Genomic DNA, 27311 nt, shown 5'->3' on the forward strand with positions numbered 1-27311 from the left:
CCCGGCCTCCAGCAGGGCACTGCCCAGGCGGAGTTGAGAAAGGAACAGTGTGTCAGGACCACAGGCGGAGGTGGGGCTGTGACGTGTGGGAGGGCGGGCCGGGAGGCAGGTGAGTCGCTAGGTCTCCCTGGCTCCAATCACTCTGGAGACTGAACCATGGGGGGAAAACAGGACGGGGATGAGGCCTGTGGTGAGTCTGAGGGCAAGGCTGGGGCAGAGGCCTAGGACCCTGGGAGGGAGGGGAGGCCAGCCTGGCTGCTCTGGGGGAGCGAGGGCTGGGGCTGGCCCCAGGGAGAGGAGCTGAGGGGAGCCCTCGGTCCCTGAAGGGAGGGCGTGGAAAGAGCTGATGGAAGGAAGTAGACTGGGTCCTGGGAGAAGGATTGGGTTCAGAGCTGGGAGCCTTTGCCAGAGATACTTTGGGGAGTGAAACTGGGGTCTCCTTGAGGAGTTGAGGCTGGAATCCGGGTCTCTCGGGGCAGGGCCCTGGGCAGCAAACCCTGAATGGATGAAGGCAGGGTCAGGGTCCCAAGCAGGAGAATGGGGTTCAGGGGCCAGGAGGGTCTATGTGCTGCAGAGCCTGTAAGGGGTGAGCCTGCGGTCTGGCCTCTGTCAGGAGGAAGAGCTGGGGTTCCTGTGAGGAAGAGGAGTTTCAGTCTGGACCCTGGGTCTCTGAGGGAAAATGGTGCTAGAGGTCTGCTTCCCAGGGTCTCTGTGAGCAGTGACGGCAGAAGTGCCATTTGTCTGGGGGTCTCTATGAGGCGTTAGGACTGTGGGCCTCTGTGGAGAGGGGGCTGGGGCCTGCCTCTGGGGTCTCTGTTAGGAGGGGAGACTTCTCAGGGGACCATGAGAAATAAGTGTAGTGGCTTCACAAGGGCTTCCTGTGAAAGGTAAGATGAGGCAAGAGGGAGCAGGGAGCCTATCTGCAGAATCTCCATGAGGACCCAGGGCTGGGAGCCCATCTCAGAGACCCCCTAGGATTAGGCGTGGGGTGGTCTAAGATGGGAGGAAGTTGGGACACCCACTTCTGGGATCCCTGTGAGAAGTAAGGCCCGGGCCTGCCTGCAGGGGTCCCTTGAGGCTTGTAAGTCTGAGCTCCTGGTCTGAAGAGGAGGGAGGGCCCTCCCAGAGGCAAAGCTTGGGTTCCTAAGCAGGCTAGGGGAAGGAGCAGAAGGCCTCCCCAGTAGACTTCCTGGAACAGCTTTGGGTCAATCATTGATCTCATGTCTGAGAGCCATGGAGGGACAGAGTCCAGAACACCTAAGGAGAATGAATCGCACCCCTTCCCACACTTGCCCAACCCTCTGCCCTGCCTCCTCTGTGCCAACACAGGACCCTAGTGGCCTGGCCCCACCTCCTCCCTGTGTGTACTCAGGGAGGACCAGGAACAGGACATGGCCACAATCTAAACCAACCACAGTCTCAACCACCAGGCTCAGGTGTCACCCTGACTGCTCACCCAGAGACTGGCAGTGGCCTGGGGTCCCTTTTGGTGGGGGGCTTTACAGGGGCCTCTCCTTGCCCCGGTCCTGTCCTGAAGGAGTTCTAGCCTTTGGCTCCAGTTTCTTTCCCTGTGGCCTTGGGCCAGAGTGTGGAGGTAGGGCCTGGGGCAGCTGTGGGGAGGGTTGTGACTTCCCTGAGGTGCTTAGATTGGTGCCCACCCTAGTCTGGGTACAAGGAAGGGAGAGGGAAAAGGATTGGGGCAGGAGAGCCACTGAGGTGGCTTCACTCAGAGTCCCACATTCCAGCCGGAGGGAGACACAGGACAAATGGGCCAGGAAAGGGGCAGGAGACGAAGGCTATTTCCCTGGCTGCCAGCCTTGAGGTGTGGGCTGGAAACAACCTGTTAAGGCCCCCTTTTCCACTTTCTCCAAAGAGAGTGAGTGGGCAGCAGTGAGGCTGCTACCCAGGTCTTGATCCTACCTCTCCTGCTCTCCAACTTCTCCCACGAACCCTGCCCTTTCCATCTCCCCTGCATTCCTGAGGGCCAGGGTAGAGCCTGGGCCAGGGTAGGATCACCCTGCAGGGAAGGAGGTGGAAGGGACGGGAGATGGGGAGAGACATCCCCTCTGGCCCTCACTCTCTCTACTCCTCCCTGTGCCCCTCAGGAAAACCAGTCAAATATGACCCCTCCTTTCGAGGTCCCATCAGGAACAGGTGAGTTCTGGGCACTTCCGGAGCTAGGGGGTGGGGTCTTGATTTTGTGTTGTATTTGCTGAAATATTGGTAAGAAGTTTATAAAAAAGAAAACTCCTGCCCCAGGAGAATGGTGCCCTTGGATGAACTCTTGTGTCTGGAGCGGGCACAAGGGGCCTTCTGGGGTGCTGCTGCTGTTCTATTTCTTTACCTGGGAGCTGGTTACACGGGTATGTGCTCTTTGGGAAAATTCAGGCAGCTGAGCACTTAGGAGTTGTTTACTTTTCTGTGTCATGCTTCAGAAGTTCCCTCACCCAGAAAATGATAATTTTGTGTTTTTTGTCATGGCCCCCACACACCTTCCTGAGGACAAATGGAAACAACTCCTTCTTATTTATTCCCTGTGAGAATTTATTTTTGTGAGAAAAAGGTTTTCTTAGAAAAATAAAATAAAACCTACCGACACCCATTCTCCAGCATCCCTCAACTCTAACCCAGGACTCCCCCAGACCAGCACCCCCCTCTCCAACGGCTTCCCCCACTTCTCCCCCAGGAGCTGCACAGACATCATCTGCTGTATCCTCTTCCTTGTCTTCATTCTGGGTTACATTGTGGTGGGGATCGTGGGTGAGTTTCCAGCAGGCACAGTGCTGGGGCCCTGGGAGAGGGGAGGGGCAGGGACCATCCCAGAAGCTGCTCTCCCCCCACCCCCAAATCCCACCCTCTGGTAATTCATCTCTCTGTCTGCTTCCAGCTTGGGTGTACGGAGACCCCCGGCAAGTCCTCTACCCCAGGAACTCTACCGGGGCCTACTGCGGGGTAGGGGCTAACAAGTGAGTACAATGGCAGGAAAAGGGCCAGATAGGGGACCCCTGGGTGGCTCAGTCGGTTAAGCGTCTGCCTTTTGCTCGGGTCATGATCCTGGGAGTCCTGGGATTGAGTCCTTGCTCAGCAGAGAGCCTGAGCCTTCTTCCCCCTCTGCCTCCCATGTCCCCTACTTGTGCCCCCTCTCTCTCACACAAATAAATAAATAAAATCTTTTAAAAACCTGGGGCCCCTGGGTGGCTCATTCGGTTAAGGGTCTGCCTTTGGCTCAGGTCTTGATTCCAGGGTCCTGGAATCAAGCCCTTGTATCAGGCTCCCTGCTCAGCGGAGAGCCTGTTTCTCTCTCTCCCTCTGCCTGCCGCTCTGCTTACTTATGCTCTCTCTATCTCTCTGTTAAATACATAAATAAAATCTTTAAATAGATAGATATATAGATAAAAGAGGGGGATGCCCAGGTGGCTCAGTCGGTTAAGAGTCTGCCTTTGGCTCAGGTCATTATCCCAGGGTCCTGAGATGGAGTCCTGCATCAGGCTCCTTGCTCAGCAGGGATCCTGCTTCTCCTTCTGCCTGGTGCTCCCCCTGCTTATTCTCTCTCCCGTAAATAAATAAATGAAATCTTAATAAATAAATAAATAAATAAATAAAAATTAAAGGAGGCCCACAGGACGTAAAGTGGGCAGTGGGTAGAGAACACGATCCCAACACTCGGGCTCTAGATCCTTCCTTTGTTGCCCACAAGCCACAGCCTCCGGACTCGAGGCCACATTGAGCAGCCTCCGTCTCTGGGCAGTTGGCTTCTGATTCCCTCCAAAAATGGGAGGCAGGGCCATGGTTAAGTGCATGGGTTTTAAAGTTCAGAGTTTGGCATTTGATTCCCCAACTGAGCTAATTTCTTGTCGTATGGCCTTGGGCAAGGTAGTCAACTTCTCTGAGCTTTGATCTTTTCTTCTGAAGTTCAGGGGGCTGTCCCCGAACTGCCATCAGTTCCACTGGCAGGAAACTTTCAGTAAATAATAAAACCTTAACAATGACATGGGCGTTTACTATGTTCCAGGCAGATGGTGTACTTTGCACACACAAACTCATTTAAACCCTATGAAGCAGGTCCTATTACCTTACACCTGATGGAATTGAGGCAGTGGGCAGTTAGGTGACTTGCTCGAGGTCATAAAACTCTCAGCCATTTGGTAGCAGTTTCGAGGCTCAATTACTCTGGGAAATCTTCCGAGTGCCTCCTGTATCTCCCCAGGAGAACTGAGCTTCCTAAGGCCAGGAGCTTAGAGCTATGGGTCAGGGTGTGGGCCCCACACACACTTTCACTGGGCCCACTGTATTCTCGAGGTACGGCCCTGGCATTCCTCTCCCCACACCTGACCGACCAGACCCTGATGCCCACGTTTCCTTCCCCTCCACAGAGATAAACCGTATCTTCTCTACTTCAACATCTTCAGCTGCATTCTGGCCACCAACATCATCACGGTTGCTGAGAAAGGCCTGCAGTGTCCCACATCCCAGGTCAGAGCCTGGGACACCCCTCTACCCGGTTTGCCCCCCCGGGTGCGGGTACCAGCCCCTCTGCATGCTCTCTGGCCTCAGGTGTGTGTGTCCTCCTGCCCCGAGGTCGCATGGACGGTGGAAGCCAGCCAGTTCTCGCAGAATGTTGGGGAGGTCTTCTACATGGCAAACAGGAACTTCTGTCTGCCAGGGGTGCCTTGGGATATGGTGAGAGTTGCCTCCAGTGTCATCGCTGTGGTCAAGGAGGAGTCACATGGGTGGGGAGAGGGGCGGTTGGGTAGGTGACTATGGTCGTGGTGGGGGTGGTGCGGGGGCTCCCTCCTTCATCCTGCTCTGTGTCTGTGCCTCTGTATGTCCTCCCCCTACCCCCAGCCAGTGATCCAAAGCCTGCAGCAGGAGCTCTGCCCCAGTTTCCTCCTCCCTTCCGCTCCAGGTGAGAAGCTGCACTCCTTCCTCGGACAGCATCTAGTCCTGTATTCTGACTGCTCAAATGGGGAAGCCAGGCCCAGAGAGAGGAGTCACGCAGCTTGTCTGGCCAAACTGGAATTAGCACTGGGTCTTCATTTTGCTCTCTGCCCCTTGACCCTACCATCTTGTGCACCTGCTGAGCGCCAGGCACCCAGGCAAGACCCAGGGCAGATGAAACTGCTCTGGGTTCGAGCTACATTTTAGGTGCAGCGATCTGAGATGTTGGCAAAGATGCTGCATGAGCACCCCGTGGAAACACAGCTGGGCAAATGCACCCTCACACTTTAATGTCTGTGCACTGGGCACAGACTGGACGTCCAGCCAGACTCACAAGCAAATGTGGCTGGGTGCTGGGATTGCCGCTGGCTTTTTAATTTTTTCTATATGTTCTTCTTTCCAATAGTCATGGTATTTTTAATAGGAAAAATTTTAATTACAGCGTGAGAAAAGATAACCAGTTCTCAAAATAACTACAATAAAAAGATCTCAGGTGAATGCTCCAAACTCAGATCCAGATTCCAACACTTTCCAGCTGTGTGGTCTTGGGCCAGTTACTCAACCTCTCTGAGCCTCGTTTCCCCATCTTTAGAATAGAAATGCCAAAGCCAGCCTGCCTGGCAAAGTCTTTGGGAAGGTGGAGATACAGGATTCTGTAGGCACATAATAGGCACCGCAGGAAATGGGGAAGGGGTGAGAAGGCTTCCTGGAGGAAGTAACATGGAGATGCAATTGAGCAGGGAGTAATGGAGGGGATTTCTGGAGGGAGAACGCTCAGAGAGAGGCTCAGGGAGAGCAGAGGTACAGAGGTGAGGCCAAAGTGGGCTGAGCTCAGATGGTGGGGCCTTGAAGCCTGGCCAGGGAGCATGGGCTCTCCAGGGCAGAGCTGCTGGAAGTATCTGAGCAGCCGAATGCTCTAAAGCCCTGGAATGACGAGGCCTGGTCTCCCTGGCTCTCAGGCAGAGGGTGGGTTGAAGGGTCGGGTGGAGGGTGGGTGAAGGCTGGAGTGTAAGAGGCCAGAGGAAATGTGGTCTCCACCTGGCAGCAGCAGGGACTGGAGGAAGGGGTCCTGAGAGACAGTGAAGGAAGCTGGACCGGGCTGTGCTGGGCAGAAATTCCCTCTTGGCTATGGAGTCAAGAGCAGCTGTCTGAGTGGGGGAGGGCAAAGCCCATCTGTCCTGCCTTCCCTAAGGCCACTGGGGTGCTGGGTGGAGCCAGAGGTTTTCCAGGCAAAGCTCTTGGGCTCCCACCCAGGAGCCCGGTTCTCTCCCTCCAGCTCTGGGGCGTTGTCTTCCACTGCTGAACAGCACTCTACCTGAACTCCCAGGGATCTCCAGCAACACCTCCATCTCCCAGGGGATCAGGTGGGCATCCTCTGTCCCCACACCCCTGTCCCATTCCCCTTCCCCCCACAACAGCCCCATGTGACTCTGTGCACCCCCCTCCAGCAGCGGTGTACTTGACAGCCTCAATGCCCGTGACATCACTGTGAAGATCTTCGAAGATGTTGCCCAGTCCTGGTATTGGATTCTTGTGTGAGTCACCGATTCCCCTACTCTCTCCTTCCACGTTGCCCTACCCCCTCCTCTGGCCCCTAGCCCAATGTCTGAAACAAAAATTTTGGGCAGAGGAGGAGGAGCCAGAGCTCAGAACTGACCCCAAACCCAACAAGATCCATAAGAGAAAGGGGGTCTAACCTGGGGACACTGGGAGCTTGAGGCATTTGGGAGCCTCGAGAAGGGAGAAAACTTAGGGGACCGGGGAACACCCTCACCTACCCCACCCTGCCTACAGCACCCTAGCTGTGGCTCTGGTCCTGAGCCTGCTGTTCATCCTGCTTCTGCGCCTGGTGGCCGGACCCCTGGTGCTGGTGCTGATCCTCGGGGTGCTGGGCGTGCTGGCCTACGGCATCTACCACTGCTGGGAGGAGTACCGCGTGCTGCGGGACAAGGGTGCCTCTATCACCCAGCTGGGCGTCACCACCAACCTCAGCGCCTACCGCAACGTTCAGGAGACCTGGCTGGCGGCCGGTGAGTGCCCTGCCCACTGCCGGACCCGCAGCCAGCCTGGGGCTGCCCGGGGCCTTGCCAAGCCCCAGCCCTGACCCCAGTCCGTCTGCTCCCTGTGCACCCTCAGTGATCGTCCTGGCTGTGCTTGAAGGCACCCTGCTGCTGCTGCTGATCTTCCTGAGGCAGCGGATTCGCATCGCCATCGCCCTTCTGAAAGAGGCCAGCAAGTCAGCATCTGCCTGGGGGGGAGATGGGGCAGAGGATGGGGGTGCAGGCATGGAATGGCAGTGCTGGGAAGGTGGCAGGAAGCCCCGAAGGAGGGCAGAGTTACGCAGTGGTTAACACCACTATGTGACTCAGTGACTCCAGTTTTCTGAGACTCGGTTTACCCATTTGTGAAATGGGGACAATAATTTTTTAAAGATTTTATTTATTTATTTATTAGAGCATGAGCAGGAGGAGTAGTAGGTAGAGGGAGAAGCAGACTCCCCACAAGGAGCCCGAAGCAGGACTCGATCCCAGGACTCCAGGATCATGACCTAAGCCGAAGGCAGACACTTAACTGACCGAGCCATCCAGGGGCCCATGGGCGGGGGGCAATAATAGTTCCTACTTTGTAGGGCTCTCATGAGGATTAAATGAGTTAGTGTCTTGTCAGCTTCCAGAACAGGAAGCAGGCTCTCCGTGAGGAGCAGTCAGAATGGTAACTGCCATTGTGGCGGTCATGGTTGACGTGAGCAATGGCAGAAGTCCAGGTTTTTCCCGCCCAGGACCTACCTGCCAAATCCATCAGGAGACCATACTTTGAAGACTCTGTTCCCTTATCCTCCCTGAAGCTGCCCCAGGTGGCTTCTCTGTGATTCCAATTTCTTCTAAGGGTCCCTTGAGCCTGATTTATTCAATTCAGTTCATTCAGTGAGCACTTAACTGTGTGCCCAGCCTGGGGGACAGAGGAGGTCCTGGCAATGACAGCGGTGGGGACCTTGCCAGGGTCAGCCCCAGGAGAGGATGGGTGAGCGCTGGGGCCTGGGGCCATACTGAAGGACGTTCTTACCTTCCTACAGGGCTGTGGGGCAGATGATGTCTACCCTGTTCTACCCTCTGGTCACCTTTGTCCTCCTGCTCATCTGCATTGTCTACTGGGCCATGACCGCCCTGTATCCTTTGTCCACATGGCCTGGCCCTCCTAGGGCGGGGAAGGGGAAGGGGTTGTATTTACCTGTACAGTGCAATTAGAAGAATGTGCCCCTTCATCTGGGCAGACACAGGCCTGCCCCTAGACAGAGTCGAAAGACTGAACCCAGGCTGATTTCCCACCCTTTGTGCAGTGAACAACCTGTGTAAGAACCTGGGAAGGTGTCCCTGAGGAGGGGACCTGTGGAGACCCCCATGTGACTATGCCTTCTTCTTTGACTCCCCTCTGGGTACCTGGCCACATCGGGGCAACCCCAATATGTCCTCTGGGCACCCAATGCCAGCTTGCCCGGCTGTGAGAAAGTGCAGATGAATACATCATGCAACCCCATGGTGAGGGCATTTGGGGTAGACATGGAGGGGGCCACAGCAGGGCTGAGGTGACCTCAGGGGCCAGCTGGTCCAAATCCCTCATTGCACAGCAGAGACGGAGGACCGGAGAGCAAAAGGAGGTCCCTCAAGATCCCACAACAGGCCCCCAGCAAAGCCAGGAAGGGAGCCAGCAGTGGACTCTGGATCCAGTGCTCCCCCTCAGCCACCCCTTACTCAGAGAAAGAAACTGAGGCTGGAGGCAACATGAAGCCCTGGGAAAACTGGGTACTGGCACTTCCCACCATCCCCTGCCTGGACTGGACTTGCCTTTGCCAGGAGAGCTGTTAGCCACTTCCGCCTCCAGTCTCAGTCCATTCATCTGTAAAATGGAGACGTAATACCTGTCCCTCAGGGTGGCTGAGAAGATTGAATGACATCAGGCACATAAAGTGCTTTGTACATGTCTGGCACCTGATAAGAGCTGATAACTGTAGATGGGTTTTGTTTCATTTTTTAAAAGCCTTTTCCTGGCAGCATGGTGCCTTGGGCAATAGGCAGGTGGGGGCGTTGGACGGAGAGAAGCCGCTTCCCCACATTCTGCCCTGTGAGGTTTCTGGAAAGTGCAAGGGACTGCAGGGGGTTTGCTGTCCTCAGAGCTTTGGGTGGGGGGGCCACCCCTTGGAAGCTGGGACCAGGGGCTTGCTCACAGGCATTAGGGCACTCTAAAGCAGGAGAGGGAGGGAGGGAGGGAGGTTTACACTTAGGGAGGACCCACCCTGTGCCAGGCACTAGGTATGCAGATCTCCAAACCGCACTGTTCTGACTTCCGGCTAGCTCAGGATCTAGCAGCAGAGACTGACACACACAATTACAAAGTGAAAAGTGGTTTATTACTTTCAGTGATTTCAGCAATTCTCAAGATTTTTGTCACATTTCCTGTAAAGGGTTTTTGTTTTTGTTTTTACTTTTGCGTTTTTTTACTTTTTGTTATGCAAATTTTCAAACTCACACAAACCCTCAACTTCCCACTGTCCTTGTTTCATCCATCTCTAGGCCCCCAACCCCACAATTCTTTTTTTCTGGAGTTTTGTTTTGTTTTTTTAATTAATTAATTTATTTTCTTTTTTGGAGTTTTTTAAGGTAAATTCTGGATATAAGTGCCAGTTTACCCATAAACACATCAGGATGGATCTTGACAGATAAGGACTTTTTACTTTTTTTTTTTTTTTTTTTTTTTTAAGGAATCTCAACCCCCAACATGAGGCTCAGACTCACAACTCTGACATCAAGAGTCACACACTCTACTGATCCAGCCAGCCCGGTGCTCTGACACGGAAGGACTTTTAAAAGCATAACCAAAGGGGCGCCTGGGTGGCTCAGCTGGTCAAGCGTCTGACTCTTGATTTCAGCTCAGATCATGATCTCAGAGTGGTGACCTTAGGGTGGTGGGATTGAGGCCTGGGGCAGGCTCCCTGCTCAGGGAAGAGTCTGCTTCAGATTCTCTCCCTCTCCATCTGTCCCTCTCCCTGCTCGCACTCTCTCTAAAAATAAATCTTTTTTAAAAAATCTTTCTTATGTTAGTCACCATACAGTACATCATTAGGTTTTTTTGTTTTTTTTTTTTAAGATTTTATTTACTTATTTGACAGAGAGAGATCACAAGTAGGCAGAGAGGCAGGCAGAGAGAGGGGGAAGCAGGCTCCCTGCTGAGCAGACAGAGCCTGATGTGGGGCTCACTGAGATCATGACCTGAGCTGAAGGCAGAGGCTTAACCTACTGAGCCACCCAGGCGCCCCTACATCATTAGTTTTTGATGTAATGTTCCAAGATTCATTGTTTGCTTATAACACCTAGTGCTCCATGCAATCTGTGCCCTCCCTAATACCCATCCCCAGGCTCACCCATCCTCCCACCCTCCAAAAATAAATCTTAAAAAAAAAAAAACAAAACATACACTCAACCAAAAATAAATAAAATAAATTTAAAAATAAATAAAAAGCATAACCACTATACCATTATCACACCGAAGATTAACAATAATTCCTTAATACCATCTAATACCCAGTCTGTTCATTTTTGCTAGAAAGCATTTTGGTTGACGTTGCAGAGGCTATCTTAGAGGGGCTTGCTGACTGAGTGCCAGGGAGAGAGCTAGGGGCTGGTCACGCTGCCTTCACACCGTTAAGGCTTGGCCCTCGCAGCCTGAGAACTCTCCTGTCCATATAGAGACGGAAGGAAAACGAATTACTCCCACACACTAGGCAGTCTGAACCCAACTAGAACCTGACGAAGGATTTCCTGGAAGGAAATGGCTTCCCCAGCTCAGGGAGGTGGCTACTTCCCTCCTTCTCCTCTGGGAGTGGCAGGAGTTGGCTGGGAATGACCCTCCTCTGTCACCACCAGGCCCAGCCCATGAACTCCTCGTGCCCGGGCCTGAGGTGCGTCTTCCAGAGCTACTCATCCACTGGCCTGGTTCAGCGTTCTCTCTTCAACTTGCAAATCTATGGGATCCTGGGGCTATTCTGGACCCTCAACTGGGTGCTGGCCCTGGGCCAGTGTGTCCTGGCTGGCGCCTTTGCCTCCTTCTACTGGGCCTTCCAAAAGCCCCAGGACATCCCCACCTTTCCCCTGAGCTCTGCCTTCATCCGCACACTCCGGTAAGCCCGGGGCAGGGGACTGGAAAGTGTGAACCTGGGAGTCTCGGGGTCCTGGGGCTGCCTCTGACTCCCCCCTCTGCAGGTACCACACTGGGTCGCTGGCCTTCGGAGCCCTCATCCTGAGCCTTGTGCAGATAGCCCGAGTCGTTCTGGAGTACATCGACAACAAACTGAGAGGTGAGCAGCTGGCTCACCTCCCCTTGGGGAGGGGCTGCCAGGGGATAGTGACCAAACATGAGCTCCGCCTTTCTCCCAGGAGCCCAGAACCCCGTGGCCCGCTGCATCATGTGTTGCTTTAAGTGCTGCCTCTGGTGTCTGGAGAAGTTTATCAAGTTTCTAAACCGCAATGCCTACATCATGGTGAGCCCCGGGGGAATGAGCAGTCCCTTGTTCTCGGGTCCCTTGGCTCAGGCCCTCGCCCTGGCCCAGGTGAGCTCCACACAGGTGATTCTGACCTTTCCACTCCACTCAGATCGCCATCTACGGGAAGAATTTCTGTGTCTCCGCCAAAAATGCCTTCATGCTGCTCATGCGGAACATTGTCAGGTCAGGCTCTCCGCTCTCCCTGGCCCCCTGCCGCGATCTCCCAGCCCAGGCTGGCTTCATGAGCATGTGGGGCGGGCTCAGAAGGGTCTTGAGCTTGGTTAAATGTTCTGCTGTCTTCGTCTTGAAGCACAGATGATTTTCATTTGACATCTGTCGCAGCAACTTATGTAGCCAATCCGGTTCCTAGCGCTACCAGGGCACTCAAGCCTGACCCACCCCAACTTCCCATACAGGGTGGTCGTTCTGGATAAAGTCACAGACTTGCTGCTGCTCTTCGGGAAGCTGCTGGTGGTTGGGGGTGTCGGTAAGAGCTGGGGCTGGGAGTTACAGGGACAGAGGGCAGGGGCACAGGGCAGCCAAAGAGGTGACCTCAGAGGAGTGACGACCCTGACCTCCAGACCTCTCCCACAGGGGTCCTGTCCTTCTTTTTCTTCACTGGTCGCATCCGGGGCCTGGGTAGAGACTTTGAGAACCCCTCCCTCAACTATTACTGGCTGCCCATCATGGTGAGTGACTCCCCGGCTCTGCCTTACAGTCCAACCCCCCAAACGAACTCTAACGCTCCCTGGATCTTCCAGATCTCCATCCTGGGGGCCTATGTCATTGCCAGTGGCTTCTTCAGCGTTTTTGGCATGTGTGTGGACACGCTCTTCCTCTGTTTCTGTGAGTGACCCTCCCTCCCACCTCCCCCAGATGTCAAGGTACCAGATTGTTTAGGATTTTTTTGGAGACTTGGGACTTCTAGAAACAGCAACTTTGGGAGTTAAAGGAGCCAAAGTCAGAGGAAGCCTCTTCCGCCATCCTCAAGCCAGGGGCTTGCAGAAAAGCGAAAGTGAGCTGTGGGGCTGGCAGGGTCTCCCAGGAAAGAGCATTCCAGGGCAGAGGCCTCTGGTGTCTTTCCCCAGAAAATCAAAGGTAGACCTTCACCACAGGAGGCTTCCCAGCAGGTGGCTGTAGTGAGTGCTGATTTTCTCACCCACCTAGGACCATTGAACAACTCCATTTCTTCCGATAAATACAGTATTGTAAATGTATTCTCGCTTCCTTAGGATTTTCTTAACATTTTCTTTTCCTTGGCTTATTTTATTTAAGAATACAGTATTCTGTACATATACAAAATGTGCTAGTCGACTTTTTATGTTATCAGTAAGGCTTTCGGTCAACAGTAGGCTATTAACTTGAGGGGGGAATCAAAAGTAATAGGCGGATTGTTGATTGCGTGGGGGTCAGAGCCGCTAATCCCTGTGTCGTTCAGGAGTCAATTCTACATCCATTCAGGGTTTAGTACGCACTACAGTCTGCAGTACGCGGCTGCCCTGCATTTTTTCTGTTAAGCCCAAGCACGCTATGAAATAACAGTATTACTGACCCCACGTCACCCCGGGGAAACTGAGATTACATAACCTGCCCAGTAGGTTACCAAAACTGCCCCAAAAGAACAGCCCATGTTGGTGCAGCCTGGACCCATGCGGCTAGTCTCCTCGTCCCTGGTCTTCCCGGGGACTGGGGGGCCCTTGGGGGTCCACTCTAACGGTCTATGTTGCGGCTCAGTGGAAGACCTGGAGAGGAACGACGGCTCCCCGGACCGGCCCTACTACATGCCCAAATCCCTTCTGAAGATCCTAGGCAAGAAGAACGAGGCGTTCCCCGGGGACAAGAAGAAGAAAAAGAAGTGAGAGACGCGGCCCTAATCAGGGCTGCTCCCCTCCTGTACAGCCTCCCAGCATCACCCCGCCTTCCAGATCTTGATTTTGTAGTTCAAAACAAATTATTAAATGTTGATATTTTGTTTTCTCAAAAAGTCCGGGACTTTTAATTAATTGCCTCCAAGACGACGTGCAGCTTTTTTTCGCCGCCTGGCTCTTTAAGGTAGACCCCGCCCAGGGGCCATGGCCAATCAAAAGATTCCTGCGGAGTGACGCAGGCCCTTCTTCATCTCAGCCAATAAGCTTCTAGTCCGGGTCACAAGCTCCGAGGCTTCAAAAGGAGCCAATTGGAAGGTCCAGCTCCACGGCGCCGAAGGGTCATGTGAGGAGTCTGGAGTGTGTGAGGGCCAATTAGAGTCGCGGAAGTGCGGCAGCTGGCTGGTCTCCGGGCGGGTTAGGGGAGCTGCGGGTGAAGGGGGCGGTAGTAGCTGGCATTTAAAGGGCCGGGTCAGCTGACGGACTCTGGCCCGCGTCTAGCCCTGAGGGCCGGGGTTCTCGGGGCCCGGGAAGAGATAGGATGGCGGGCCGACCCGGTGCAGTGCTCCCGGGCAGACCCGGGGGACCGCAGATGCCGGGGTTCTGGGGAGGCTGTAGAGTTCGGGTGTTTGCCGCGATCTTTCTGCTGCTGTTGTCTGTGGCAGAATTGGGGGCTGGGATAAGGAACGACTTCAGTCTGGTGAGTCTCCCCTGGTATATCCCCATCCCCGACCCACGTAAGTCTTCTGTGCCCAGCGTCCCCCGGGACGCGGGCTGCTGAGACCCCGTCCTCCGAGGGACTCTCCCGCCGCTCTCAGACCCCATTCCTTCCATGCGCTCCCAACCCCTCTCCCTCCTCGGGCCCTTGTCCTTCTGTCCTCCAGTACTCCGAGTCTCCTCTTCATTCACGCCCGTTCCCCTTTGGAGGTCCCCTACCCCCGCGCTGCCCGAAGGCTCCTTCTCCCCTCTTAGCCCTTCCCCGGCTCCGAGGCCCCAGCTTTGCTCCAAACTCTCCTCCGGTTCCCCTTCCTCATTCTGCCCCCCACCCACACGCTGATCCCCAACATCGGTTTCCCAGGGAAACTCAACTCGGAGCCTCTATTCATCCCTCCTAACTCCCTTCCTCCTCCCTTCGCAGGTTCAGCCGCTGGTGACCATGGAGCAGCTGCTGTGGGTGAGCGGGAAGCAGATCGGTTCTGTGCACACCTTCCGAATCCCGCTCATCACAACCACTCCTCAAGGGACTCTCCTTGCCTTCGCCGAGGCCAGGAAAATGTCCACATCCGATGAGGGGGCCAAGTTCATTGCTCTTCGGAGATCCACCGACCAGGGTATAAAGATGCCTGGGTGACAAGGGCTGGTGTTAGGTTGCATGGGTGGGGAGCCTGACCTGCCCAAGGCCTCTGAGAATAGGAAAGGACCATTGGGAGAGCTGGAGGCCTGGGTTCCCTGAGGGGTAGAGGGAACTTTATGAGGGAAACTGTCCAGAGCAGTGTTCTAGAAATTGTGATCATCTAGGAGTTGAACATTCAAACATTTATTGAGCACTTGCTATATACTGGGCCCTGTTCTAGATTCTGTGATTATGGTTGTGAAACATAGTAAATAGGTAAATTTATTTTTTTGTGTTGGAAAGTGATAAATATAATGGAGAAAAATAAAACAGGCTGCTGGAGATTGGTTGCAATTTTTTGTTTAAGATTTTATCTATTTATTTGAGAGAGGTCTAGAGTGAGAGAGCACAAAGCAGGGGGAGTGGCAGAGGTAGCAGCAGAGGGAGAGACAGAGGGAGAGATCAGATCCTGCTGAGCAAGGATCCTGATGCAGATCCCCAGAATCCTGGGATCATGACTTGAGCCAAAGGCAGACACTTAACTGACTAAGCCACCCAGGCACCCCTGGTTGCAATTTTAAACAGGTGACTTTTGAGTAAAGGAGGTGAGAGTTACGCTGGAAAAGAATGTACCAGGCAGATGTCACAAGCCTGTTCAGAGGCCTCCAGGAGAGAAGTATTCGAGGAATGGGAAGGAGAATGGGAAGGAGCTTGGGGGACATGATGGAGAGAGCAAGGGTAGAATAGATAAGGTCAGAGAGGGGAGGGGCAGTCTTGTAGGGCCCTGGGGCTACTCTGGGGCCTTGGGTCCTTATCAAGAGCTGGAAATTGACAGGGAGTGGTAGAAAGGGCACCTTCAGAGTGGTCACCCTGGATTACCTCTCTTTTCTCTTCAGGCAGCACATGGTCTCCAACAGCCTTCATTGTAGATGATGGGGAAACCCCAGATGGGCTGAACCTGGGGGCAGTGGTGAGCGATATGGAGACAGGAGTGGTGTTCCTTTTCTATTCCCTCTGCGCTCACAAGGCTGGCTGCCAGGTGGCCTCCACCATGCTGGTGTGGAGCAAAGATGACGGTGTTTCCTGGAGCCCTCCCCGAAATCTTTCGCTGGACATTGGCACCGAGATGTTTGCCCCTGGACCAGGCTCCGGCATCCAGGTCTCTGTTCTGCGATGGGTGGAGGGGACTGCCTTTTGAGAAGTCTGCCCCCAGTTGGGCTTCTTCCCTGGGGAGAAGGTCTTGTGAAGTCAGGTTTCCCCTTAGTTTGGGATTCCTTGGAAGAAAGGGACATCCTGGGAGAAACTCCCTCCCAAGGGAAGATGGGACTTTGCCATTGCTTTCCCATTTGGGGGTTGTCAACAGGGCTTTGCAGAATGGAAAAAGGCACCCCTTCCTTTGAGCAGATATAAGCTGTGAGTGAGCACACCAAGCATAACTTCAGGCTGCCATGCACCCCTGCGGCTAGACCCCCTTGTCTTGTGCACAACCTGTCCTCCAGTGTACACCCTAGATGTCCCAAAGGAGTTTATTCTTCAGAGGAGTTCAATTCAGGCTATGGGTGTTTATGGATTCTTCCCGGGACCCTCAGTAGCCAGGATGGAACTGAAGGGGACCAGATGTGTTGCCACACTTGGGGGGTGATGGGTTCCCCTTCCCTGCCTGTGAGCCCCTTCAGTGTTTCCCTCAGTGACACCCAGCTTCCTTTCCCACAGAAACAGCGGGAGCCACGGAAGGGCCGCCTCATCGTGTGTGGCCATGGGACGCTGGAGCGGGATGGGGTCTTCTGCCTCCTCAGTGATGATCATGGTGCCTCCTGGCGCTATGGCAGTGGGGTCAGTGGCATCCCGTATGGCCAGCCCAAGCGGGAGAACGATTTCAACCCTGATGAGTGCCAGGTCAGAAGTCCATGGGCTGCTCCCCACCCACCCCACCTGCCTTGCCCCCTCCACAGCACCATTTCCGTCAGGATCTGGCTGCTCAGCTCTGTGCCACCCGGCCTGCTTCCTCAGGGACAAGAGTCCTTTGCCCTGCCCCCTCCCTGGGTCTTGCTGAAGCCCTATTCTCTCTTGTTAGCCCTATGAGCTCCCAGATGGCTCAGTTGTCATCAACGCCCGAAACCAGAACAACTACCACTGCCACTGCCGAATTGTCCTCCGCAGCTATGACGCCTGTGACACAATACGGCCCCGTGACGTCACCTTCGACCCTGAGCTCGTGGACCCTGTGGTGGCTGCAGGCGCTGTAGCCACCAGCTCTGGCATCATCTTCTTCTCCAACCCAGCCCATCCCGAGTTTCGTGAGTATCTCTTGGATGGGGCCAGTGGGGGAGCCCCTGTTACCTAGAGAAAGGGCACCCAGAGCCCCTCCCTTCCCTGACCCTCCTGCCCTCCCCAGGGGTGAACCTGACACTGCGCTGGAGCTTCAGCAATGGTACCTCGTGGCGGAAAGAGACGGTCCAGCTGTGGCCAGGCCCCAGTGGCTACTCCTCACTGGCAGCCCTAGAGGGCAGCGTGGGTGGGAAGGACGAGGCCCCCCAGCTCTATGTCCTATATGAGAAAGGCCGGAACCAGTACACAGAGAGCATCTCCCTGGCCAAAGTCAGCGTCTACGGGACACTCTGACCTGTACGCCTGCCACAGGAGTAGAAGGCCTTGGACTTAGCCTTCGAGACTATGGGTCCATGGAGGGTCTGCTAGAGTTGCCTAAAAAACAGTTCCACCTTCCTTTAGACTCTAGCCTTTTGCAAAACCAAGTTCTCTTTGACAGGGAGATCATTCTGTTAGGACTGCAAGCCTGGCTTCTTCCACACAGGAAGTCCTGCCCTCACTTGAGAGCAGTTTGTTTCCACATCATTGCTGGGTTTGGCCCCCTATGGCTTCTGCCTTCCTGGGGTGATGATTGGTCCTTTTCTTAGGCAGGGCTAGGCAGCCGGCCTGTAGAAATGAATAAATGCAAACTCAGGGAATTGGGGAAGGCTGAGCTTCCTCTTTGAGGTAAGATGTTGGCTGTGGAGTGGGTTGGTAAAAGTTCAAGAAGGGCAAAATTTGGATTCAGGATAAAGAACTAGGTGCACCACCCACCTTGACTATTTATAAGTCGAAATATTTGTAACTTAACGTTTTTAATGAAGGAGAATGAGCATTTGTAGAGTCTCTGTGGTTCTGTCCGTGCGTATCTTCATGTACACTTGAAAGAGGCTGGGAATGAGCTTTGGGGAGGAAGCTGGTGTGCTTATTGCCCGTGGAAATCAGATTTTGGCAAATTAAATCCTTTCCCTTTCACATTCTTCCTTCTCACGGGAAAACAGATTCATCTCCACAGGTGTAGTGAGGAGTAGCAGGGAGATATTAAAAAATCTGCCCTGTTTTATATTGCTAAGATGGAATCCTCTGTGAGGCAGGTGTGTGACATGCAGATGGGAAGGCTCTCCCAGGCCAGTATGGCAGAGGAATAAGCACGGTGAGGAATAATGTGAGAAAATAGCACCATCCTCAGGCAGATACTGTGAAGAGAATGGGCAGCCTACAGATGAGTGGGAGAGCCGTAGCTTTCCTCCATATGGAAAGAAAATAATGATGCCTAGAGGAGGTGGTAAGAATGTTAATGACTGAGGAGTAAGGGTCACATTCACTTAGAGTTAAAGGTTCATTTTACTTTGAACTTGCTTCTCTAATTACCCTAACATCTAAGAAATGTTAGAATAATTCATTCCATCAGAAAAAATGAAATGATTTCTGTATGTGAGGATATGGTACAATTTTACTGGTTTTGATCCAGAATTTGTGATCTGATCCAGAATTTGTAATGTAACACTTTAATTTTTCTCACTTACAGACATTTTTAAAAACACAAAGGTAGAAAAATATATTAATGAACCCCATGTACACCCCACATGTCCAACATTTGCTTCCTCTAATTCTTTTTTCTTTTCCTTTCCTTGGTTGAAATATTTTGAGGCAAATCCCAGACTTTGTGACATTCAACCCTATGTTCTTAAGTATGCATCTCATTTTTTAAAAATGGAACATTTTATTATATAACCATAACACCGTTGCACACCCAAAACATTAACAATAACTCTGGTATCAGATATCTAATATCCATCCAGTCAATGTGTAAATTTCATCAAATGTGTCAGCAATGTCTTACTTACGGTTTTGTTCAAATGAGGATCCAAATGACATTTCATTTTGATGTCTCTTAAATCTAGATTAATCTGCTTTCCCCCCTCCCCTCCTTCTTTTTCTTGATACCACCTATGCAGAAATAGAGGCATTTGTCCTATAGAACCTTCCACTCTGATTTGTCAGTTTGCTCCTCAGACTGTCATTAACTTCTTCCTCCATCCTTCACATTTCCAGTTACCAAACCTGAAGGTTCAGCTGCCGATTTCATTTGGGGGCGGGGGAGGGCTGTACGATAGGATCCTCAGCCTAGCTTGAGCTTGGCTTGTGGCCACAGCCGGACCCCTCCTTTGTAAGTTCCCCCATCAACCTTCCAACTGACGATTTCATCCACAGATGGGTTTTGCCTGAATCATTTTTGAGGGGTTGTGAAATGCTAATTTTTTCTTTTAAAGATTTTATTTATTTATTTGACAGACAGTGAGAGAGAGAACAGGCAAGCAGGGGGAGGGGCAGAGAGAGAAGCAGGCTCTCCACAGATCTGGAAGCCTAATGCTGGACTTGATCCCAGGTCTCTGGGATCATGATCTGAGCCGAAGGCAGACGCCTAATGACTGAGCCACCCAGGAACCCTGAAATGTTGATTTTTTAAAATTCTATTATTTCTACCCCATTTATTACCTGAAATTTTTCAGTAAAAAAAAAGAGCTTTCCCTCATTGAAGCTGTTGGGTTACCCTGAAGCATGGTTTGTAGGGAAAGGCAGGATAAATGCTTAACTTTCCCCCTTTTACTTGCCAGTTCTCAGAGTAAACTGATTAATGTAATACTTTGTCTTGGCCGGTAAACCACACTGTTACCAACCACACAGGGGACATATAGAGGAAGAATCTGGCTGGCAGAGGAGGCAGGAGGACATCTGAGGGAAGAAAGGAGAGAAACCCAGGCCCCAAGCAGTGGGGTGGGGGGGGGGTTCTGCTTTTCTAATGCAAATCATGAGATGAGTATGATGCGGGAAGAATGGAGAGAGTGGTGTCTGCAGGTTTTGGGACATCTGCTGTCTAATAGCACTAAAAATCGTACATCTGACAAGGTCTTGCTAACAGTGTTATTAGAAATACTGGGGGAGGGGTGCCTGGGTGGCTCAGTTGGGTAAGAGTCTTGAACTTAGCTCAGGTCTTCAGGGTCATCTGTTTAAGCCCAGTGTGGAGCCTACTTAAAAAAATTTTAAAAGTACTGAGGAAAAAAGGAAATGATACCATGAATGTCTGACCCAAGAGCTACTTTCTCTGAAGTAGATGTGGCAGAAGTCTTGTGAAGAGTGACCTTGTTTCTTTTTAGCCAAGAACGGTCAGCTGAGAGAGGATCCTCCCCCAGGAGGGCGTGGGGCAGAGCCCTGGGCCCCATCCCTGGGTGAGGAGCAGAGGGGGGAAGAAAGGGAGAGAGAATCTGGAGCAGACTCCCCTCTAAGTGAGGAGCCCATTTAGCTTAGACTTAGGAAGAATAGACTTTAAGACACTGTAGAAAAGACCTCAAGGGTAGCCTGGGTGGCATTTGCCTTAGGCTGGGGTCATGATCTCAGGGTCCTGGATTGAGACCCACATCTGGCTCCCTGCTCAGCGGTGAGCCTGCTTCTCCCTTTCCCCCTGCTCATTCTCTCTCTCTCTCTCAAATAAATAAAATCTTCTTTTAAAAAAACCTCAAAAGAGAAACTGTTTCAGCAGGAAGAATTCATGTCTAAAGAAACCAGTAACCCTGCCTATGTACCCCAGCGTCTTGAATGCCCCCCACAACAGCTGCCACATGGTGGCTGCCTCTTACTGGAGGCAAAACAGATACAGGGTGGGTAAGGAGCTAGGCCAGTTGTTCTCAAAGTGTGGTCCCAGGTGGGCACAGGGGATCTCCTTTAATGTAAAAGGGGAATTGGAAGGAAAGTCTGGAAGCTGTAAAAGGAAGGTATAGTGCTTATCTGTACAAATGGGACAGAGCAGACAGAGCCTGCAGCCTGGTGAGTGCTTCCAGGGTGAGTAGCCACCTTCTAGCCTGGAGCCCCACCCCAGCACAAGCCCCTCCCCTTCACCCACTTCCATCCCCCTCTCCAGCCCCTTGGCTCAGGATTGAACTCTGGGCTCTCTCCCTGTCCTCCAGCTGCCCTTAAACATTGGGAAAAGATCATAACAACTTTAGTTGAGCAGCAAAGACCAGGCACCAGGTATGCTTTTCACTAGTCAGTCCTCACAACCAGAAGTTGCTACCAGGAAGGAGCAGGAGGAGGTCAACCAATTTTGCCCAAAGAAAGATTAGGGATAGGGCAGGGGTGGGGGGGGGTGTGTGGAGGGCTGGGTGGCTCAGTAGGTTAAGCATCTGCCCTTTTGCTCAGGTCATGATCTTGGGGTCCTGGGATTGAGCCCCATGTTGGGCTCCCTGCTCAGCAGGTGGCCTGCTTCTCTCTCCCCCTCTGTTGCTCCCCCTGCTTGTGCTCTCTCTCTCTGTGTGTCAAATAGATAAAATCTTTTTAATAAAATTTTAAAAAGGAAGATGAGAGAAGATCTAAGACAAAAGTTTGCACTTGTTTTTGACCAAACAAACCTCACTCAAATTATCACAATGAAAGAGTAGTTTTTCCTTTCCTTATATTCTGGATGGAATATTTTTAAGAACACACTTTTAGTTGGGGCGCCTGGGTAGCTCAGTGGTTTAAGCCTCTGCCTTCGACTCAGGTCATGATCTCAGGGTCCTGGGATCAAGCCCCGCATCGGGCTCTCTGCTTGGCGGGGAGCCTGCTTCCCCCTCTCTCTCTGCCTGCCTCTCTGCCTACTTGTGACCTCTCTCTCTGTCAAATAAATAAATAAAATTTTTAAAAAAATAGCTTTAAAAAAAAAGAACACACTTTTAGTGTAAGGCTTCGCTGGCAGAAAGGTATGGGAAATCTTCAAAACCCATAAATAATAGAAAGCAAGAATGCAGAAAATGAAGTGGGCCTGGAGGCTCTGTTTGCCTTGGGGACATCACCCAATGCTCAGTGCTGAAATCAGGGTTTCGGTGGATCTCAGATTAGCAGTCGGGAGATAAAGCCAAGGGCCTGAGGACTGAAAATTAAACAAGAAAGTTCTTCTTCTGTCCCAACCCATCCCCAACAAAGCAGGACTGCACTTTGGGTGCATATTTTATTTTATTTTTAAATATTTTATTTATTTGAGGGAGAGACAGAAAACATGAGCAGGGAGAAGGGCAGAAGGAGAGGGAGAAGCAGGCTCCCCACTGAGCAGGGAGCCCAAAGCGGGGCTTAGGGCTCCATCCCAAGATCCTGGAATCATCACCTGAGCCAAAACAAGACACACCCCTGAGCCACTCAGGCACTCCTGGATGCATAATTTAAGAGAACACCAAAAAACTCAACAAGATAAATAATGTTTGAATGCAATACTTCTAAAAAATCAAATTGGCCAACTACAACTCACAAGCTGGCTGCCTCTTTGTAAACAAAGTATCAAAAGGCCACATCTTCAGGGGATGAACTAGCCTCTGGCTTTGTTCTGGATCCAGGTCAGAGAAGTGTCTCTGGAAAACTCCCACTCCTGTGGGATTGGGACCAGAAATCACGTCCATGCCAACCCCATGGGTATTTCCTCGGCCACAATTTTAAAAACAGATCAGAGGAACACCAGTGTCTGAGCGTGTCTGGGTGTTAGCAAGGCATTTGATAAGGTCAAAGGGACCACAGAGAAGTTTCCCGGACCCTTGTCTACAAAGAAGAGAGGGAACTCATTTGCCACTGTTGGAGACTTTCATTTATTTATTTATTTATTTTTAAAAGATTCATTTATTTGACAGAGATCACAAGGCAGAGAGGCAGGCAGAGAGAGAGAGAGAGGAAGAAGCAGGCTTCCTGCTAAGCAGAGAGCCCGGCGTGGGGTCATGACCCTGGGATCATGACCTGAGCTGAAGGCAGAGGCTTTAACCCACTGAGCCACCCAGGTGCCCCTGTTGGAGACTTTTATACCAGCTCCGTACACACACAATACTGTAAAGAGGAAAAAGCGCATCATTTATCCTGCCTTTGCAGTGGAAACAAGTCATTCAGGTTAGACAAAATACCAGTTGATGAAATTACTTATTTATTACTTCTTTTACAGCAGGATATCGTCTAATAAGTGGAGGAAGAATAATCAATTAGAAAATCATCATTTTGCAAACCTGAATGAACTAACTCAGGTGAAGGAGTCCCAAACATGGGGTGTTGGCATACTGATTATTTTGAGTTAAAGGCACTGGAGAAACAGCAAGTGCAAAGAGGGCCCTTTGTCCTTCCTTTTTCTTCCTGAAAGCAGGAAATGTCCCCCGTGAAAGTGCCCTCGCTGTAGCCAGAGGAAGGAAGACGTTCTCATTATCAAGGATGAGAGGCTGATATTGAGCGAAAGTTACACAAACAGACGGTGTTAAAACAATTCCGATTTCCTGCCACCTCCCTGCGGTTGAGTTGCTTTGTCACACAACTGCCTCTCTTTGTTCAACCCACCAGAAAAGCAAATAGGTTTCACCGTGTCCTTGGGTCTTTGTTTCCATATAAAGGCTCCAATGTCATGGGAAACTTATATTAAATAAATTTGTATGCTGCTTTTCTGTGTATTTGCCTTAATGTTCAAATGCAGCCAGGGACCCTACGAAGGTCAGGGAACACTTTCCTCCTCTACACAGGACAAAGATCAGAAATGGATGCTAAAACCATCAGGTTAAAGGTTGATGGAGAACAGGATGTGCATTCATAAGGTGCCAAAACTTGTCAACCACAAGCAGGGAAAGTACCTTGACAATGAAGAGATCTAGGAGCCACCACTTTAACTGGGTGATCAAGCTGAGATCAAGATCTCTCTCTCTCTCTCTCAGTCTCTGACAGATAAGTAAATAAAATCTTAAAAAAAAAAAAAAGACACCCCCCCCCCCCCCCCCCCGGCTCAGTTGGTTAAGCATCTGCCTTCAGCTCAGGTCATGATCCCAGAGTCCCGGGATCAAGTCCCGCATTAAGGCCCTTGCTTTGCGGGGAACCTACTTCTCCCTCTGTCTGCTGCTCCCTCTGCATGTGCTCGCTGTCGCTTGCTCTCTCCCTGACAAATAAATAAATAAAATCTTAAAAAAAAAGAATGGGACAAGTAGGGGGTGCCTGGCTGACTCAGTCTGTGGAGCATGCGACTCTTGATCTGAGTCCCCACATTGGTTATGGAGCCTACTTAAAAAAAAAAAAAAAAAAAAAGGGCGCCTGGGTGGCTCAGTGGGTTAGGCCGCTGCCTTCGGCTCAGGTCATGATCTCAGGGTCCTGGGATCGAGTCCCACATCGGGCTCTCTGCTCAGCAGGGAGCCTGCTTCCCTCTCTCTCTCTCTCTGCCTGCCTCTCTGCCTACTTGTGATCTCTCTGTCAAATAAATAAATAAAATCTTTAAAAAAAAAAAAAAAGAATGGGACAAGGAGATATGATGATCCCTCTGATTCAAGGCCCTGTGAAGCACACAGCATGTGGTAAACTGAAATGATCCCCTAAAAGATACCCACATCCTAATCCCTGGAACCTGTGATTGCTACCTTTCACAAGGGAAAAGAGAATCTGTGGTGTGATTCAGTCAAGGATTTTGAGATGGGAGATTATCCTGACTTATCCTGCGGACCCCAAATGCAATCATTTATACAGTTGTTTTGGGAAGTAGAGGATTCAGGACACACGTAGTGAAGGGAAGGCCATGTGCCTCAGGGGCAGACTGGACTGATGTAACCACTAGTCACAACGACTGCCAGCAGCTACAAGAAGCTGGAGGAGACAAGGAATGGATTCTCCTCTAGGGTCTCTGGAGGGGACAAGGCCCTGTGGACCCCTTGATTTTGGCCTAGGGAAACTTTTAGACAGTTTCTGGGGTCCAGAACTGTGACGGAATAAATATCTGTTGGTGGGGCTCCTGGGTGGCTCAGTCGGTTAAACGTCTGCCTCCAGCTGGGGTCATGATCTCCAGGTCCTGGGATGGAGCCCCACATAGGGTTCCCTGCTCAGCAGGGAGCCTGTGTCTCCTTCTCCCTCTGCTCCTCCCCCTCCCCACCCTGCTCCTGCTCTCTCTGTCTCTCTCTCTTTTTTTTTTTTTAGGAGAAAGAGAGGTCACAAGCAGGCAGAGAGGCAGGCAGAGAGGGGGGGGGGAGCAGGTTCCCTGCTGAGCAGGGATCCCGATGTGGGGCTTGATCCCAGGACCCTGGGACCATGACCTGAGCCGAAGGCAGAGGATTAACCCACTGAGCCACCCAGGTGCCCCTCTCTCTGTCTCTTAAATGAATAAATAAAATCTTTATAAAAATGGGGAAAAAAAACAAATAAAATAAATATCTGTTGTTGTAATCCCCCCCAAGCATGTAGTACTTTGGTCAGAGCCCACGAGAAAGTAATGCATAGTGTCAGACATGAAGTATGCTTGCCCAGGCTAATCAGAATCTACATAGGCCTTTAAGGGCAACTTTAAGTTTAAAGAAAATGCAGAGTGGGGCATCTGGGTGGCTCAGTGGGTTAAAGCCTTTGCCTTCGGCTCAGGTCATGATCCCAGCGTCCTGGGATCAAGCCCCGCATTGGGCTCTCTGCTCAGTGGAGAGCCTGCTCCCCTTCCTCTCTCTCTCTGCCTACTTGTGATCTCTGTCTGTCAAATAAATAAATAAAATCTTTAAAACAAACAAACAAAAAAACTCAAAAAAGAAAAAAAAGAAAATGCAGAGAAGATTGAAGAACAAGTTCGAAACACCAAAATGGCACAAGTAGACAAAGCCAATACACGGGACATTCTACATGATGACTGGCCTGGTCTCTTCAAAAGATCTATGTCCCATGGGGCGCCTGGGTGGCTCAGTGGGTTAAAGCCTCTGCCTTCAGCTCAGGTCATGATCCCAGGGTTCTGGGATCGAGTCCCTGCATCGGGCTCTCTGCTCTGCGGACAGCCTGTTTCCTCCTCTCTCTCTCTGCCTGCCTCTCTGCCTACTTGTGATCTCTGTCAAATAAATAAATAAAATCTTTAAAAAAAAAAAATCTGTGTCCCAGAAAGGAGAAAAGAAGGGGGTCATTCTGAAATCAAAAGAGTAATAAGATGTAACATAAAATAAAGTGCTTGATCCTTGATTGGATACTGGCTCTTTAAGAAATGATAACTGCCAGAGTGCTTGGGGGACTCAGGCAGTTAAGGGTCTGACCCTTGTTCTCCACTCCCGTCTTGATCTCAGCGCTCAAGCCCTCTATTGGACTCCATACTAAGTGTAGAGCCTACTTAAGATGTAAAAAAAAACAGCAAACTGGTGCAACTGCTCTGGAAAACAGCATGGAGTTTCCTCAGAAAGTTGAAAATAGAGCTACCCTATGACCCAGCAATTGCACTACTGGGTATTTACCCTAAAGATACAAACCTAGTGATCCGAAGGGGCACGTGCACACGAATGTTTATAGCAGCAACGTCCACAATAGCGAAACTATGGAAAGAACCTAGATGTCCATCAACAGATGAATGGATAAAGAAGATGTGGTATATATATACAATGGAATACTATGCCACCTTCAAAAGAAATGAAATCTTGCCATTTGCGACGACATGGATGGAACTAGAGGGTATCATGCTTAGTGAAGTAAGTCAATCGGAGAAAGACAACTATCATATGATCTCCCTGATATGAGGAAGTGGAGATGCAACATGGGGGGTTTAGGGGGTAAGAAAAGAATAAATGAAACAAGATGGGATCAGGAGGGTGACAAACCATAAGAGACTCTTAATCTTACAAAACAAACTGAGGGTTGCTGGGGGGAGGGGGTTAGGGAGAGTGGTGGGGTTATGGACATTGGGGAGGGTATGTGCTATGATGAGTGTGGTGAAGTTTGTAAACCTGGCGATTCACAGACCTGTACCCCTGGGGCTAATAATACCTTATATGTTTATTAAAAATTAAAAAAATTTATTAAAAATTAAAAAAAAAAACAAAACCTTCCATAAGAAACATTTTGAGAATGCTGGAAAAATCTGAATATCAATTAACTATGAGTAAAATTAGGAATTATGGTCAATTTTCTTGGGTATGATAATAGTATAGTGGATATGTAGGTAAATGTCCTTACACTGGGCATACTTATGCACGCTAAAGTATTCAGAGATAAAATGTCATGATGACTCACTTTGAAATGAGCCTGCCAAATGTGCATACACGTACATGCATAGAATTTTACATATTTTTTTAAATTTTTCTTTTTTTTAAAGCAAGCTTTAGGCCCAACATGGGGCTTGAACTCAGTGACCCTGCGATCAAGAGTCACATGCTCTGCTGACAGAGGCAGCCAGGCCCCCCTAATTGAATATATATTTGATATATTTTTATTTTTAAACTTTTTAAAAATGATTTTATTTATTTGAGAGAGAGAGAGATAGCGAGAGCAGGGGGGAGTGGGGGAAGCTGGCTCCCTGCTGAGCCAGGAGCTCCACGTGGGTCTTGAATCCCAGGAGCCTGGGACCAAGACC

The 27311-nt window shown here is 51.0% G+C and overlaps 2 protein-coding genes across 5 annotated transcripts; both read left to right on the plus strand.

The window, feature by feature from the left end:
• The first annotated feature begins 100 nt into the window (after positions 1–100).
• Positions 101–13457, plus strand: SLC44A4 (solute carrier family 44 member 4). 2 transcript variants are annotated; one of them, XM_046004287.1, is made up of 21 exons: positions 101–190; positions 2106–2154; positions 2687–2760; positions 2888–2966; positions 4374–4473; positions 4555–4680; positions 4846–4906; positions 6215–6302; positions 6387–6473; positions 6733–6968; positions 7075–7174; positions 8012–8104; positions 8372–8474; positions 10857–11110; positions 11193–11287; positions 11367–11470; positions 11583–11656; positions 11890–11960; positions 12068–12162; positions 12235–12319; positions 13208–13457. In XM_046004287.1, the coding sequence occupies exons 1-21, from the start codon at positions 157–159 to the stop codon at positions 13330–13332; spliced, it is 2133 nt and encodes a 710-aa protein (XP_045860243.1). In that variant the 5' UTR covers positions 101–156; the 3' UTR covers positions 13333–13457. The 2 variants fall into 2 exon arrangements, with proteins under 2 accessions (XP_045860243.1, XP_045860244.1); XM_046004288.1 differs by having other exon boundaries at positions 133–190; positions 6390–6473.
• A 113-nt stretch (positions 13458–13570) lies between these two features.
• NEU1 (neuraminidase 1) lies at positions 13571–23679 on the plus strand. 3 transcript variants are annotated; one of them, XM_046004290.1, is made up of 6 exons: positions 13571–14038; positions 14477–14669; positions 15568–15830; positions 16385–16567; positions 16746–16968; positions 22932–23679. In XM_046004290.1, exons 1-6 carry the CDS (start codon positions 13880–13882, stop codon positions 22970–22972), a joined length of 1062 nt encoding a protein of 353 aa, XP_045860246.1. In that variant the 5' UTR covers positions 13571–13879; the 3' UTR covers positions 22973–23679. The 3 variants fall into 3 exon arrangements, with proteins under 3 accessions (XP_045860246.1, XP_045860248.1, XP_045860245.1); XM_046004292.1 differs by having other exon boundaries at positions 22935–23679; XM_046004289.1 differs by lacking the exon at positions 22932–23679 and adding an exon at positions 17067–17819.
• The last annotated feature ends 3632 nt before the right edge of the window (positions 23680–27311 follow it).

This window comes from Meles meles, chromosome 5 (genome assembly GCF_922984935.1).
Source record: "Meles meles chromosome 5, mMelMel3.1 paternal haplotype, whole genome shotgun sequence".
NCBI classification, from domain to species: domain Eukaryota; kingdom Metazoa; phylum Chordata; class Mammalia; order Carnivora; family Mustelidae; genus Meles; species Meles meles.